Raw genomic sequence first — 17,628 nt, forward strand, 5'->3', positions numbered from 1 at the left:
ACCCCCGCCGCAGCAAACCTGCTGACTTAGCGAATTTCCATTTGCCAGATTGGATTTACACTAAAATGTCTCCTTAAAAATATCACATTTATTCCCTATTTAAATAGAATTAGTTTAACGAGTACTTAGGTTTGCTGCAACAGGGAGGGTAAAGTGTTTTTTTGTTGTAAAATGTTAATACTGTACTGTAGTTTAGTAAGAAATTAATGTTTGTTCCAAATTTTGTCAAAATATGTTCATAAACAAGTTAACTACAACAGTTGACTTATTCTCCATAAGAATAACATAAGAATTTTAAATTTACAATTTTTTGAAATTTTCTCCATAACCATTAGGCATATAATAACGCTTCAATGTACTAAATTAATTGTGTTTTGAATCCCTACAAAATGGTTAGGAAAGAAATTGCAAAATTTTGTGTTTTTAGGGTCAAAAATGGGAAAACCCTATTTTTACCCCATAAAACCCCCCATAAACCCTCGTCATGCTGGTTCACAAACTCGTTCAAATAAATGTAGATTTACACGTTTTTACCAAATTTCAACAAAATCGGATCATTTTTGCTCAAGTTATCGTGCTAACGGACACACATATATATATGAATTTGAACGGATGGTGTTTTTGGCCTCTAGGGACCTTAAAACGAAAAAGTAAATCAGTCCCGGGTCCAGGTCTTAACATGAGTACTACTACAGGGCTTATTCCCTGTATGGGAAATTCGCTAAAATAAAAATATCACATGTGTCACAATGACCTGTGCGTGATCACAGAAAACGTACTACTATAACCCAGAATGCCAACCGCATGGTAAAAAGTATTAAGTGTTTTGAGAGAGCTTTGCCTGTCAATCCGTAGGCAGCGCCACCAGCGTTGCTATGCTATTGCATGGCAACGCTGGTGGCGCTGCCTACGGATTGACAGGCAAAGCTCTCTCAAAACACTTAATGCTTTTTACCATGCGGTTGGCATTCTGGGTTATAGTAGTATGTTTTCTGTGGCGTGATCGAGTCCTTATTTGGCTGCGAAACCAAAATAAAAGTTCTTCGCACTTCACTTCACTGGAGAGGACCTTACAATCAGCACTTTAATTAGAAAGGAAAGCTTACCCATTATGTTAAGTAGATTTCCATTATTTTCTCTAAAAATTTGTTTCATTGCCAGTTAGTAGTGAATACCTTTCTAATAAAGACTAGAGGGATTTAATCACTAACTAACATTTTGTTATATGATACACAATTATGATAGTGTTTGATCATAATCTTATATATTTAGCCCCAATTGTAGTTAAACATGGCAAATTTCATAGGTGAAAGCCAATATGTAATTATTTTAATTATGCTAATTGGGTTTAGTACTGCAGAAGCTTCGGTTGGAGAAAACTCAGTTTATGCTTGATGCAGAACTTTGCACAAAATCAATTATTTTTTTTAATAAGTGTCTAAATCATTTTTGTAAGTAGACTCTACAACACTTTTGATTTCAGTTTGAAAATTTATTCTCAATTTGACTATATTAAAGCTAAGCAATGTATTTAGCATGTTTATTAACCGCTATTGACTATGGCTATGTAGCTATTAAAACCATAGGCTTGTTCATTTAAAAGACATTGTTTTGAATATTTATTGAAAAATATATGGTGTTGAACATGTTTAGGACATTTAAAAAATTTTTGTTTTAAACAGCCACTAAACAATTTCAACCTGAAACAAATCCTTAAAGTGTAATCTAAATGTTATCAAACTGTTAAAAAAAAAAATAATTGTTTTGCTACATTAATTATTTTTCACTAATTATTTTTATAACATACAAAGTGACAAACATTATTGCCAAAAGCCTCGCCATTCACTTTTACTTTGATGTGTGCTTTCAAAGCAGTTGTTTTATTAATTGTAATGATTACTGCATGTATTAGTGTGTATCTTTAGAAGGGGAGCTGTTTTTGTAAAATTATTCAAATGATAAAAAGTGGCTAATCACATTTTAACACTTAACCAGTCTTTTTTCATTGGAGGAACAAAAAACAAATTGTGTTTTGTTTAATGATACACACTACAAACGAAAGTGCAGTTTTGTTTTGTTGTAAAAAAGTAACGATTTTATCTTTGTTAAAATTAATTGCAACTTGTTTTTTTGCTTTCACTGATAATTCATGTGATTATTGAATTATTGTTTCCAGCCTAATGAATAACAATGACAAAGTTGTTTTACAAAACCGATAATTTATTTAATCATATTACCTGTAGATTTAAGAAACAGTTACATTTTAAATTAACTTTAAAACTTGTCTGGCCCTAAATTTATAATTTAACTAATGTCTTCAATATCTAACCATCCAAATAATAACTCTTCATCAAATAAATTCTTTAAAATATTTACCCTAATTAAATCATCAAAACACTATCCCTAAAACACAGTAGGGTAGATATATTTTTGCTGTAGTTCATATAATATTTTGGCAAAATGAAATACAACTTCATAAATATAAATATAAATTACATTGGGAGATTTATAATATTTTTAACCGAGCTGATTTCAAATTTTTCTGCTAAGCCTTGTAACATGATGCTGTTATAAGAGGACGAGGTGGTTGGAATGTATACATGACACGTGACAGAAGGACAAACACACGGACATGTCGTCTGACAGGCTCTGTCACGCAAAAACACAATCCTGGACACTGATAATCAACTGTCATGATGTCTAATGTTGCACTCATCTTTTTAAATACTTTTTTTTTATTATATTAAATTAAATGCTACCGCGAGAAGAGCGGTTAGTTAAATTGTATACAATAAATACAGTGTAGTGTTGTTTAAGTTTTAGATAGGAGATTAAAATTACTTTTAGAAAATAACTACTGCAATATATTCTTATACTGTATTGTAGTGAATCTTATAGTATTGTTATACTCTACGGTACCTAGGTGGGTATGGTATGGTGCCTAAGTGGGTACTGTACCCAACAGTGGGTGCCTAAGTGGTTATAATGGTTGCCTCACAATCAGAAGGTAGCCAGTTTGATTCTGAGAAATGCCAATAACTTTTTAATTTTTAGAAACTGGGCCAAGCAACAAATTCCCAGTAACAAGGGATTGGCTAAATAAAAATGCATCAATCCTAAGAGTCAACCCTAATCATCATACAATCTACATAAGAATCACAATATTTTTAATTGCACTCGTAGAGACAAGCAAGAACTAGGAATCCAAGATGATAATCATTTCAAGTTTTCATTATGTCACCACAGAACTATTACAAAGTCATGTTGATTGTGCAGGTCCTCTGTCCATGGCGGGGATGGTAGGCAGTGCCCCGCAACCCCCACAGTTACTAGCAGCCCCACAGCCAGCAGCCATGCCTCAGTTTATACTTGCTTCAGGTCAGCTGGTGCAAGGCATTCAAGGGGCTCAACTGCTCATACCAACATCTCAAGGTACGTTAATTAACTGGGTTAAGGTTAATACCACGGCTGTATTGGCATTTTGGTATACTGAAGTAGACCTATATGGACTTGTATATATTTTTCAAGCAATAATGTAGTTCAATGGGGCACCCGCAGTAAGAAAATTCAACCGGAGAAGGGCTAAGTGCATTGGTATAGGAAATACAGTGTATTAAAAACATATTGATTTTTACCAAATAAAGTGCCGCAATTTTGAAACGGAAAAAGATGATTCAATTCTGTTTTTGCCCAAATTTTTGTATATTAAATACCTTTAAAATAATGTATAACATGACATAAGTTTACATTTGAAAATTCCGAGATTCAAACTAGTGACCCTCAGTTTTTGGCTCACCCTGTATCGGAAAAAGTTGAAAACATTTATACCTTATATACCTTTTTCCTTGGGGCCGATTTAGCAGGAAATAATTTGATTTCATCCTTGTACGTTAAGCCGTTCTTCCGTAATCAATTTCAGACACCTTCCGTGGGACACCCTGTATATCACTGGAATAGTAGATATCATACTTTGATAACTCTTATACAATAGATTATCCAGGGTAAGTATATTAGCCTATATTTTATGAAACATGAAATAGCATTAAATACAAACGTTTTGTCAAAGGATGAGATATACAGATATAACGTTGGAGTGCATTAACATTATTACCAGTAACTATATATTTTTCAAAAATAGATTGTTATGATTCAAAGTTTTATTTTTGTAACATCATGTTTTCCCTATTTAATACAACATAAAATGTTGATCAATCATTTACTATCTTAACGTTGAACATCGTACGACAATCGTCTTTCCACACCTCAGATATGAAACGAGAGTAAACAGATGTGATCGAGTTATCAACTCCTTCTTGTCGCAACGAGTGGTTCTTACTGCGCGAGACGAATCAGATTCAACGGAGAGTTGACAATCCGGTGTAAGAACATTAACCGACTGACTTGACACAACAAAAAGTGCGGCTGGGAGAGAGGGAGTTAAAGAGGTGGGGAGGGATAAGGAGGGGTAAAGTAGGGGCGGCTAACCCTTCCTTCCCTCCTACAGCACATGTAACAAGCGGCAATAAGACCTACACTCCGAGTAGAGCTCATTGGAATTGCTAATTAGCCTGAAAACCTCCATGCAATTATTGGATTAATGTAAATGATGACGCCAGCTCAGCTCCAAGTACACGGGAGGGGATATAATTAAAATCCGTTGATTAATATGTAAATTTAATAAGATTACAGCGCCGTGTTCATGTATATATAGCGAGAGCTCGCTACTTCTACACTGTTACCAATCACCGCCATTTACAATTCAACATCTTCCACTTCTGACTTTCTAATTGTACTCTTATTAATTAATTGAAACCCCGTCATCCGGAGGACTAAACGAACAAACAGAATTTCCCTAAGAGTGTTATAACTCCGAGATGTCCCCGTCTTTCGCAAAGTTTCGCCGTTTGTTTTCCCGCCTGCTTAGTTTGAGTTATGGTTCTAATTCCCCGATGTAATTAAAAATATTCTAAATTAAATTAGATAGGGTAAGTAATTTATAAGTCAAACAGTTCATAATGAAACTGTCGAGAGACTTTTGTTAGGCTCCCAATAAATTGTTGTCAAAAACACTTTTTCGACTAAACTTTTTTTATGTACCGTAACTATATATTTCTACGTTCATAATATGACTTAACAAAAACTTTCCTCCACCTAAAAATCTGTTTGAAGACAAAATTGTAGAAAGTTCATAGTATCTATACACTGATCAATGGTTAGTATAATCAACATTACTTTCAGGTATCGCCACTCAAACAATTCTGACAATCCCTGTGAACCATGTGACCAGCAACCAGATGGTAAACCTGGCTCTCAGCAACGGACAAGTGATAACAACAACACTGGCAAACCTGCAGACGATGGCTCAACCACACCATTTACTGGCTCCTACTCATAATTCAGGTAAGCAATATATGCCAGAATACAGGATGCAAGGTTGTAGACAAACTCACAATGACTATCTGGAACTAAGGTTTACTATTGCACATGGCCGCTTTTGTAAATGGCGTTCCCAGGGGCGCAGGAGGTTTTACGTGTTTTTAGGGATGAAAAGAGATAAATCTGCCAATGAATGGGTGCAAGAGTGTGCAAACATTTCTCGGGGCCCATAGCGTGTCACATGCAAACCAGGGGCCTGCTATTGCTAAGATGAATAATTAGGGGAAAAAACTAAAACAAGCAATCAAAGTATAATATTAATTGAATAAACTAAAGATTCTAAAAAATACTGGTCTGGTTTTAGTTCCATGCACCAGTCCTACGATGGGAACAACACCTGGACTGAACAACCATATTCCACATCAACTGTTGAGCAATGGACACCAACAACAACAGCTGATCAATGCCATCCAGCAGCAACAACAACAACAGCAGCAACAACAACAGCAACAACAGCAGCAGCAGCAACAACAACAGCATTCTGGCAACCATCAAAACAACCACAGTCAAAAGTCTCCTCTTCAGGTATTTTTTCCCAATACAAAGTTTCTGTCACAAAGATTTCAACTTTTAGTTTCTACTACATTATCAAACAAGGCTTTTTTCCTACTTCATTATCAAATCTATATATTAATAGGCAAGCATGTTTCTTTAAAACCTTTTTTCTCAGCTCGTGTGTATCGTAGGGAAAATCTACGCATACCGTTAGAAAGCTATTTTCCTGTAGGTGTGCAGAATCCCTTTATAAATTAAAATAGGCTCAAAAATAACCACAAAAAATGAATTTGAAATTTTAAAAAGTTAACATGGGTCTTATGGGTTGCTATGGTGATGACGAAATAACAACAAAATATAAACAGAAAATCAAAACAAATGGAAGACATTCCAATCACATGTTTTATTTACAGGGTGGGGTGAAAATAGAGAAGTTTGCACAAAACATACTTTTGGTCGATTTTTCGACCACGGGGCGTGCTCTCGTTAATATTAAATCAATACAATAATTGTACACACCAACATTGGAGACTCTAATAAACAGTTTGCTTTATGGTATTTCTACAGATTGAGATTTATAATATAACATAAATTTCGACTCAGGTTTACTCTGAAAATGTTAGTCATTATTTAGTAGTAAGCTACGAAACATACCGCATAGCCAAGCTAGTTATGCACTATTAGAAGATAATTTGACTGTATTTTTTTTTGAAAAAAAAACTGGCTATAGCCAAACAGATGAGACCAAAGTGTCAAACCCCAAAGCCAATTGTACTGTAGTATGAAATCGCGCCATTCTAATTATAATTTTAAACCCTGTATTCTTTCCAGCATCACAATCACAACCAATACTCGTCGAACCCTGAAAAGTCGCCACCCCACAACGGCATGATGTCCAACGGAGCTGTCACTTCTTCTTCTGCTTCCTCCTCTCCGCTCAACACCATCAACCGTCTTGCAGCCAACAACTCGGACTTGACCATCACAACAACATCAGTGCCAAAGCCATCACAGCCTGGCTATCCCCACAACAACAACAACAATAGCAGTAGCAACAACAACAATATGCAGCACAGTCCTGGGCTCGACTTGCTGGATGACTCGCCAAGTAAGTTGTTGTTTCTTGTGGTTATCACTCATTCTATTGAAATGGTGTCGGGTGTATAACGCCCAGAGAAAAATGAGAGTAAATAGAGCGTGAGAACACCGTATGTTTATTTTATCATAAATTATGCAGGCTGGTTCTTTAACAATAATAAAAGTCATTAGATCAAAACCAAAACCCAATAGTTACAAAATCCTTAAACATTTCCACGTCATTTCTAAACTCCAAATATGTTGAACAAGGTTGAAACGGACGCACACACAGTCGGTTCGAGTGGTGAGAGGTTGCTTTAAAGAGTTAGAAGTACACATCTTCAACCACTTAATTAGTATAATACAATAGTCAACGAGCGCAGCCTTTGTTGACCAGTCTCTTGTCTCTATGGTTGGTCTAATTAGTCCCTTACACCACTCGCCACTCGTGTTGCGCCGTTCTCGATACTTCAAATAGCCTTCACGTGTTCAAGTTCAAAAAGGATAACAGATTTGTTTTTTTTTAATTCAATATAATTAGAGTAAAACAATATGGGGTGACCACTTTATAATCTGTATTAAAAGTTACTGATGTTTGTAAAAAAAAAAAAAATTAAATAGCACTGATACTTTGGATAGCCTATCTAAAGTAGACTAGTCTATTGTGGTTTTTTAGCGAATTTCCCTATAGGGAAGTAGCTATTACCGTAGGTGGCACGGTAAGACTTAGACCCGGGACCGATTTACTTTTTCATTTTGATGTCCCCAGAGGCCAAAAACACCATTCGTTCAAATTTTTATATATGTATATATATATATATATATATATATATATATATATATATATATATAGACTTATATATATATACGTCCGTGAACGCGATAACTTGAGTAATTTTTGTCCGATTTTGATGAAATTTGGTTTAAAGGTGTAAAGCGGGATAAACTTGAATGAGTTCGCGAACCAGCAGGATCGGACCATGGGAACGGGGCTTTGCGGGGGGTTTTATGGGGTAAAAATTGGTTTTTCTCACTTTTGACCCTCAAAACACAAAATTTCCCGATTTCTCTTTAGACCTTTTTAAAGAGCTTAAAAAAACAAATAATTTAATATATAAAAGTATTTTTGTTCGATTATTAGTAACGGAGAAAATTAAAAAAATTGTAAATTTAAAATTCCCATGTTATTCTTATGGAGAATATTGTCAAATGTTGTAGTTTGCTTGTTTATGGATATATTTTGATCAAACTTGGCAAATTTATTTATTTCGTACTAAGCTATCAATATTTTACTCAAAAACACACTTTATTAGTTTCCTTGTAGCAGCAAACCTAGGTACTCGTTAATCCTAATGTTATTAAAATATATTTAACTGAAAATCAATTCAGACAAATGGAAATTCGCTTAGTCGGCAGGTTTGCTGCGGCGGGGGTATTTTATACATATAGCCTACATTTATTTGTTTGTTTGTCCTTCTTTGGTTAATTTTATTTAACCTCATTAGGCTAATTATCCTTCTACAATCTAATTGATGTAGATCTCCTTAATTTAATAAAAGAATAAAAAGTAAATTCATAGCTAGAGGTTTTGAAAAATATCAATAATCAGAAATCATGTAGGCTAAAATGAACATGTATTTCTTTTTAAAATTGGGTCTACATTAAAATTCTTTAAAACATGATTGAAATAATTGTAGGAAATTTCCAAAGCATGTTTTTTAGTAACACTCAAAGAAAAGTAAAAGTAATATAGTTTGTATCGGTTTATTAAGAACAGATACTTTTACATTGGTAATTTGTTTTGTCCTTATAGATCAACCGACTATCAGCCAAAGCAATTGTAACATGGTGGACGGTATCAACTTGGACGAAATCAAGGAGTTTGCGAAGGCGTTCAAGTTACGTCGTCTGTCGCTGGGTCTGACCCAGACACAAGTCGGACAGGCACTCAGCATTACGGAAGGGCCTGCGTACAGTCAAAGCGCAATCTGCAGGTACGTCTACTCACTTATTCTTTATTACCTCTCTTTTTCAAGTAGTTTCTTCACCAAAATCCTATGTAATATATAAACATTGATTCCTCGATGCAATTGTTTTACGATCAATGTCAAATTTGCATCCAAACACCAGTCAAGATTTAGGTCAGTGAAATTAAATTATTTATTTTGGATAATGAAGTTAACGTCCCTACTAATAGACTGGCTGTAGTGATTTGTTAATATAAAAAAAATTAATTGAATAATCCACTCAAAAAATGTACAACAGTTTAAAATGTTAAAGTTTTAGTTGATGTCACATAAAAGATGCTATATTTTACAAAAAGTTGTCATATCAGTTTGGCTTTGTTAAAAACTTGGCGTAGTCAAAAGAGATCAGTTATTTACGTCAGTGAACTTTGTCGGTGGTTCTATTCAGCTATGGTCATTTTAATCTATAACTTGCCACACTTTTAACATTGTGGATGGAATATCTAGTAGGCTGATAGATACTACTCTAAAATATCAAACTTTAATGTGTCCATATGTTCATAAGGAGGGATAACCCAATTTTTGACAAGTACCATGATTATAGATTTGGTCATATGTTTTGTCATTGATTTTGAATGGAACGAATAAACCTAACAACCTATTGAAAAATCTTAAGCATTTTAAGGTGTTTCAAGTTGGTTACGTTTTGGTCAACTGACGTTAAATGATCAATTCTCTCTTATTCAAGGATAAATTTTGCAAGAGTCCTCTACTCAATGTTTGACCACTTGTACAACATTGTAAAATGCGATACCAAACAATTATCATATCTTGGCTAAATTCAATTTATGTACAATGTATTTGAAATCAATATGGTTGCTTGATGATGTATTTCTTTTTGAATTATTATCAAACAACTTATTAATAAATGTATTTCAAATCCTCTTTATGCAGAAACGCTGTCTTAAGGAAGGCTACAGTACAATTATTTTATCTTAGTTATTTTTATTTGACAATAAAGAGATTAAAGTGGATTAAAAATCTGTCTTTTTTGTGGCTTTGAAACTATACTCTTAAGGTTGTTTTGTTTCATTTTAGCAAACAAAATTCCAGAAAACTGGAATTCTGTAATATACCTCAAGGATTAATTTTTAAATTCTTCAAGTAATTAATTTTAAAACTTAACTGCCAGATCGATATAATCATAATATCGATATAATCATGCTAGATGGAATGATCCATTTTGTCATTACATTCCATTTACATTAGAATACATTATACATACATATCTTTTGCACTTTTTATGTTGCTTTTATATTTTGGTATTTATATTGTGACCGGGGTAAAACTAAGTCTCATTTCGGTTTTGTTAATTAAAACAAGTTCAAGATCTCTTTGTAAGGGGCGGTTTGTATTTTATGGTCTTCAAGGTAGCTGACAATCATCATTGCTTCGAGAATATTTACCATTATTCCTTTGGGTCCCAGAACTAAAAAATTTTGGAGGTATTAAACAAGCCAGAAAATGTTTTGAAGATATCAAAACCATCGTACATAATTAATGTTTAGAGAATATTTCATCATCCGTCCATCCAAAACTTGATTTTAAAAGATCTTTATCCCCAAAATCTTTTTGGTCTCAAAAATTATTTCATTAGTATATTACCCGCTCCAATCACCACATTTGTTTTGAGAAGATTTTTTACAGCTCAAATAGGAACCTTTTTATTGACATTCATCTTCCTCGAAAGTAATAATCAGTTTGAATACCTTAACCGTTTCATAGCACTGACGTGTGAGATTTTATATGCCTTCAAAATTAACGTATGTTTTAAGAACATTGCCAGATTTATTTTTTGAGAATGCTTCTACCTTTGTTTTGAGAAAAATTTCTCTGAAAAACTCAATTTTTGTCTTGAATTTGTTTTCCCATCTTTCGGGGCTGAAATTTGAAGAATCAAGAATCCCTGACTCTAAAATGAACCTATATTTTGAGAATGTTTTCTGTCCTCTCAACTAAGAATATTTTGAAGATTTTTATCATACCACATATTTTACCCTGAAAATTAGTGTTTTGATGATATTTACTACCTCCAGTTCTGATATATGTTTGAATGACATTTATCTGAACACTATGTTTACCGCCCCCGTACACTTAGTTTTACGCCGGTCACATCACAATCTGTCTGTAAGTGTATTAACGCCCGGTTTTTCCCCCAGTGCCCTGGCTACACAGATGTATTGCGCGGCCCAACTTGCTTCTCAGCAACACTATATGTACGTCTTACGGTTAATTTTTACTTTATGTTTACTTTTATTTCTTGACTTGGGTGGAATCTACTGTCCTATTATATTTGTGTATAATTTTGCATCTCTTTGTCTGTGTTTATCAAATTTATGTGTACAGTAGTCAATTTTTATGGCATTTTTTCTGAGAATTGGCATTTTTTAAGTTTACATAATATTTAAAGTCAGATTTCTCCTTTTACAATCTGAATGTACATTGTAACTTTAGATTTCCACCCGAGTTTTATTTTATTCTTTTAAGTTATTTTACTTTATGTTAAGTTCCACTGCAAAGCACAGTGCTCTGGCGCTAAACAAATTTTGTCCATGTGAATCACAATTTATGAAGTCTAAATTTACAAAGTTTCATCCAATTATTCTTTTTTCGCTGGTATAATTTAGTTTAGTGAGCCAGGGCATTGTGGCTTTTGTTTTGTATTTGGTGTTTTTGTTAAATTTATCTTTGTTGCCAATAGAACTTATTTTAGCTAGATTTGTTTTAGTTGTTGGACTTATGAAAAATACTGTTGCTAATTTAAATACCTACTTATTTGTCAAAGTATAATTTGTAATGAATCCCTTCATTTTATTACAACTTACAATTTATTCAAAGTAGTAGTATTATAATTTATTGCTGATGCTAATTCACAAATTTTAGTAAATTTGTTTTCAAAAAACTTTCAATTTAGTAAGTTCAGAAATAAGAGTTATTTTTTCATTATTACTTTTCTTTTAGGAAAAAATCTATCAAAGAAACTAAACATAAGCTATAAACTAACCTAAACATTTTTCTAATGTAAAATAAAATCTATTTTCTATTCAAATCGATATCATTGGTTACATTAGTGCATCTAAAACCTAGATAAGTTGCATGACTAAACTTAGTTACGCCTAGTTATCTTTTACTTCATCGCCTACACTCTACCAAAGTAGCTAGCTTTCAACAAACAATTTCTTATTCCTCCCTCAAGTATGCCAATTTTGCTTCTTTTATCTCTAACTTTTTTCCTTGTACTTGATAGCAATTTGCAATATTTTTTTACAAAATTTAAATTTTTTACCTTTATTCCAGGTTTGAAAAGCTGGATATTACCCCTAAAAGTGCACAAAAAATCAAGCCTGTACTTGAAAGGTGGATGAAGGAGGCTGAAGAAAGGTTTGTTGGCAAATTCTCTATTTCTTGCAACTATTTCACTACCTTTTTTCACACATTAAAATTGGATGATTTATTTTTGTTTTTAATTAGTAATATTTCCTCCCCTACAAATTCCATATTTAAAATGTATTTTAGCAAATTAGTCAGTTAAAATTTCATAATAATATAGACATTAAATAATAAGTTTATTATAACACTTTTATAAACAAATCAAACTAAAAAAATCAACATTGTATTGCACATTTTTATACTTGGCATAAGTTATAATAGACCTTTCCTTGGAACAAACTGTCATAATAAACACAACCAATGCTGAATTCATGGCTTTTCTGCGTTTGAATATATTTTAGGAGGTTTAGTAAAAACTTGTGAACTTTAACAGTATGCAACATGTCTCTCTGTAAACGTTTTCAGACAACTAATCTTGGAGTTATAAGCTTAAAATATGCTACTAGTCTTAAAAATAATGAGTATTTTCTTTCAATGGTGGTGGCAATGGTGTTGGTGGTGGGGGTAGACTTAGACGTTCCCGTTGTTACGAGGTTTTCATTGTTTCAGAGCTCAATTTCCCCAGCCAATGCCGGTAGATTCCGAAGCTCCTAGGGGTCTTCCGGATATGTGAGTTCAAAATTAAGTGTTCGATGTTACCTTCCGTTGTTAGATGTTTTAGAATAAGAAATCTCAGGTCTCCCAAAACTATTTTTTAAATCATCACGACAAACACTGACAATGTGTCTTTGGAAAAAGCATAAAATATTTTTTTAATTCCAAATTCTATAAATTTTTCAAATTTCTATATAAGCTCTATTGTTGAATCTTGGTCTTTGGGAAATGACTGTGACATTGAACTTGCCAAAATACTGGATGCAATTTCAGATGCGTTGTAGCAGTTAATCTTCGGAGGAAGCAACATTTTTGTAGCTTGCTTTAAAACGTGGATTGATGCAACACATCCAAAATGGCAGACAGTACTTTCGCTAGATCAACAACACAGTCTTCTCTAGGAGTTCATAGTTTATGTTGTTTGACCAAGGGAACCTGCCTTCTAGTTGACCTGTAATATGTACTTCAGTTTCACCATTTACTCGTACAGTACCGGTACCTGTAAATATTCATAGGCCTATCCGATATAAAAAAATACAAATTTTTCTATTATTAAATCAGTATTGTTGAAAGAATAAACCATTAATTTATTTTACAAATACAGGTGGATATCCGATCCGAATGTAAAAAAAAACTTTCTAAATTTTAATACAGAGTGTTTAAAATTACACCATGAAATAACCAGAAGGCAATCAAGTAAAGTTACTGTTTTTTATCACCCTGGGACGGTAAGTGTTTTTTTACACCCCCACCACCGTTTTCATGAGACTTTGAAATCCTTTAAATTTGTCGAAGTAAGTTTGACAGATGATTTGATGAGCTTGAAAATATATTTAAACCAACTAATCTTAATTTGTTTAATGTTTTAGTGCAAATCTTATAATTTTTATTTACCAACTGTTTGTATATTAACGGATTAAGAAATATGTGTAATGCAGAATACTAGAGAAATATGAAACAAAATTTTAAGTTCCTTACTCTTTAATTTCCACATTTTTCTACATGCATTGATAAATTATATTTTTAGAAATATGCTGCTCCTAATGTGGTTTGTTTTGGTTGTACAGTTAATAAATAAATAATTTACAAAATACTTTATCTACAAACCATTCAGCCTCCTTCATCATACAATGCAGGTTCTTTGATTGGAAAATTTCAGTCTTCTTTTTTTTCAAATGTTTTAAGCATTCATTAATTATACGTTATATTTATTTTTAGAAACATCTATTTTGAAATATCGATTGAGAAGAGGAGTTGAATCAACCACTTGGTTTGTTCCAGGTATAAGAGCGGCCAGAACCACTTGACCGAGTTTATCGGAGTTGAACCGTCCAAGAAAAGAAAAAGAAGAACGTCGTTCACACCTCAAGCTCTAGAACTGCTCAACGCACACTTTGAACGCAACACTCATCCTTCTGGTATGTATTTCAACTAGGGTTCTAAAGCTCTTTATGCTTTTGATAAATCTGTTAATGTTGTCTGTATATATTAAGGTAGCATATATTGTTGGTAAAATAACTTTACAAGTTATGTATTTTTAAAATCTGATGCTTATGGAATCATGTTGTTAGGTAAATCTGTAATAATTGTACATTTGACTATGAATAAGACTTCAGATTTCATTCTCAACTTAAAGTTTTTGCCACTTTGCAATAAAAATTAACGTGATTGAATTGATCCACTGAAAACATGTTTTAATGTAAATGATTGATATCAGTTGAATATGCCAACCTTCAACCAAGCTAAGGGATATGGGAGTATATTATAAATTATAGTACTTTAATGTCATAATGTAAACTAAGGGAAAATATATACTTTTAGACTATAGCACACTCTGGAAATGACTCATTGAACTATAGTATATTTATGTTGATCAAAAATTGGCATACATATTGATAGAATGTCTACTTGCATCCAATAACCAATGGTGTTACCAACCGAGGCTAAATTGACACATTTCTTTCATTTTATTACAGGAACAGAAATAACAACGCTGGCGCATCAGCTGGGCTACGAGAGAGAGGTAATACGCATATGGTTCTGTAACAAGCGCCAGGCACTCAAGAACACTGTGCGGATGATGTCCAAGTCGTGTACTCCCCCCCACCTTGCGCCCCCCGGCGGTCATCTGACCACCTAGCCAGCCGCCGCCGCCGCCAGCCCCTTCTTGTGGGAGTTTGACTAGGCGGCTAGAGCCCGACGTCCGCGCAGTGTACATAAACTCGTAAACTTTGATAGTTTGACTAGACACAATTGTTCTTGGACATAAGTTTTTGTTACCGACAAAGTGAAAGTGGATTCAGTGTTGCTATGTTATTTGTGATAGAGTTTTATTTGAGTTATTATAGAGTTTTGTTCACTAAAGCCGATTAGGATTCTTAAATGGTGTTCCACAAGCTTTGAGTGTGGGATTTGACCTCTTACTGAAAATAACTTTATTTTCAAAATTGGAAACAATAAATGGTGGAGTAAAAGAGATACTGTAGTTTGACAGAATATTTTCTCCGATGAGACACATTTGGAAAATGATAAACATAACCTACCTCAATAGTGCCATTTTCATTTACAGTTTTTTAGTTAATAATTTTCATAAAACCGTAACAGTGTAGACTTACTTTTGTAAAAGTTATTTACCCTGGTATAATTTTTCTACATCTCCAAACAAACAGATCACAGAGAAGAAAACGAACAATTATAAAGAGGAGGATCTATATAAATAACTAAAAGTTAGAGAACTGATCAACAACTAAAAAAATGTTTATTAGTTTATTTGAAAACTATTTATGTTACAATAACAATAATTCTTACTAAAGTTTTATGAATTAGGTTTATAAAAATAATTAAAGTTTTCAAGTTATATTGCTTTACCACCAGATACGTTTGCTTCAAAGACAGTCATGTTAAGCTAAGGAAAAGAATCTCATTTCCTTCTAGATCATGTCTCATTGTGAAACCAGATTGAAGACTTCTTCGGAAGCTTAGTGATAACAGTTTTTGTGATAATCGACAACAATTTTGTAAACTTAGCGTAAGTCAAGTGAATTGGCACAGCTGGGAAACAATCAGCTTTAGACTGTTATTAGTTATTCACTAAACAAAAATGTTCATTTGTGTGACAGCTAATAACAGCCTTGGATGAAAGAGTATAAACTACTATTTTATTTTATTCTGATTTCACTGATTGTTTTGTTAGAAAGTTTGCAGGCTTCTGTACCCTAGCACAAAATAGGCACATAAAAATATAAAAAGTTTGTGAGAGTCAATGAAAACATGTGAGCTACAACTGGTGAAACTGATTTTTTTGCAGCTTTATTTTAATTTAACCAAACGATGAAAAAATGGTCCTTTAAAAGTAGTGAATATAAAATGTTATTTAATTGTGACCAAAGATAGGCCTTATATTGTGTATATTCTTGTAGCTTTATAATTTTTATTTGTCTCAGCTGTCGATAAAGTTGCTAGCCATATAGTCTCGCTTTAAAAGAATCCCCATGGGGCTTTATTTTTCATTGAGTATTCAAGTCAGTATTTAACTGTGTTGATCATGAACATTAAGGTAATTTTAAGTTTCAAAGAGTGTGTAATTAAATCCAACCATATACGTTGTCTTTGTTGGTTAGAGTGCCAAATTAATTTATAGAACCCGATTATGTATGTGCACAATTTAAGACAAAGTCAAAGCCAATCCTAGCCTTATATGTACATTTAGAACCCAATAGGCATTAAAATAGGATAACATTAATTTTCATTCCCATTCCTCCTTAGCATTCCTCTGAATGTCCAGACCAGTTGATACTAAGAATGAGGTTAGATTGTATTTCCATTTATCTTTAATAGGCATATATTACGTTACACACCACACCGTTGTTACTCTGTTACAATAGACCTGTTATATTTATAGTTTATTCTGTAACCGTTGATTTGTACATAAGATGTATTTTGTTCGACATTTACACCACGCTATCTATCTGTTTAAATGTTGTGTAAATATCGACTTTACTTATATAAGTGTATGTATGTAGTGTGTGTATATAAGAGAAGTTGTCTTCTCTCTGTGCAACCAAAGTTCCTACTAAATTTTATACAATTCCTAGGTTATGTACAGTATAAATATATATAAATAGGTAAGAGGCACGTGACTGCCCCTGCACGAACGTTCGTATACTTATTTTTAATGTGTTCTTAGGCTAGGTATTTAACAGTATTCGAATTAAGGTTATGTATTGTAAGTTATAGTTTATGTAAAGTTGTCGTCTAAGTGTCAGTCGTAAATAAATATTTCAATAAATTATGTTGCTGTTTTATTTTACTGTGTCGCTAACATTCATAAATTGTAATTTGTAAGTTGATAAGTTTAGCTCGTGTTAGTGTGTTCTCTAAAAGACAATAATAGGTTTTACATACCATTGTCAAATAGTTCAACGATTAATATTGCTCATCGCGCCATACTAAATCAGTATTATTACGATAGCCCTATCTAAATGTTTGTGTAGGCCTATTCGTACCATTTTAATGTTTTTTATGTTCGAGTTGTCCTTGTTTTTTATTGTGTTTTTTACAAGCTTTGAAAATGTTATCTTCACAACAAAACATGTAAGCTAATGAGCAA

At 33.1% G+C, this 17,628-nt stretch overlaps 1 protein-coding gene across 5 annotated transcripts in view; it reads left to right on the top strand.

The window, feature by feature from the left end:
- LOC129004063 (POU domain, class 6, transcription factor 2-like) overlaps positions 1 to 17,310 on the top strand; it is a 106,104-nt gene extending 88,794 nt beyond the window's left edge. For 2 of the 5 annotated variants that reach the window (XM_054432442.1, XM_054432443.1), the window contains 10 exons: positions 3,277 to 3,432; positions 5,239 to 5,400; positions 5,741 to 5,961; positions 6,763 to 7,039; positions 8,822 to 9,002; positions 11,195 to 11,251; positions 12,333 to 12,416; positions 12,975 to 13,034; positions 14,301 to 14,437; positions 14,996 to 17,310. In XM_054432442.1, coding sequence (XP_054288417.1) covers positions 3,277 to 3,432; positions 5,239 to 5,400; positions 5,741 to 5,961; positions 6,763 to 7,039; positions 8,822 to 9,002; positions 11,195 to 11,251; positions 12,333 to 12,416; positions 12,975 to 13,034; positions 14,301 to 14,437; positions 14,996 to 15,159 — 1,499 coding nt within the window. In that variant the 3' untranslated portion in view covers positions 15,160 to 17,310. The remainder of the gene's footprint in view (positions 1 to 3,276; positions 3,433 to 5,238; positions 5,401 to 5,740; positions 5,962 to 6,762; positions 7,040 to 8,821; positions 9,003 to 11,194; positions 11,252 to 12,332; positions 12,417 to 12,974; positions 13,035 to 14,300; positions 14,438 to 14,995) is intronic. The other 3 variants (XM_054432445.1, XM_054432446.1, XM_054432444.1) reach the window with 3 other exon arrangements.
- Positions 17,311 to 17,628: the final 318 nt, after the last annotated feature.

Source organism: Macrosteles quadrilineatus, unplaced genomic scaffold (genome assembly GCF_028750875.1).
Source record: "Macrosteles quadrilineatus isolate MER2022 unplaced genomic scaffold, UCM_ALF_1.0 Scaffold_9__3_contigs__length_116548681, whole genome shotgun sequence".
In the NCBI taxonomy this organism is placed as follows: Eukaryota; Metazoa; Arthropoda; class Insecta; order Hemiptera; family Cicadellidae; genus Macrosteles; species Macrosteles quadrilineatus.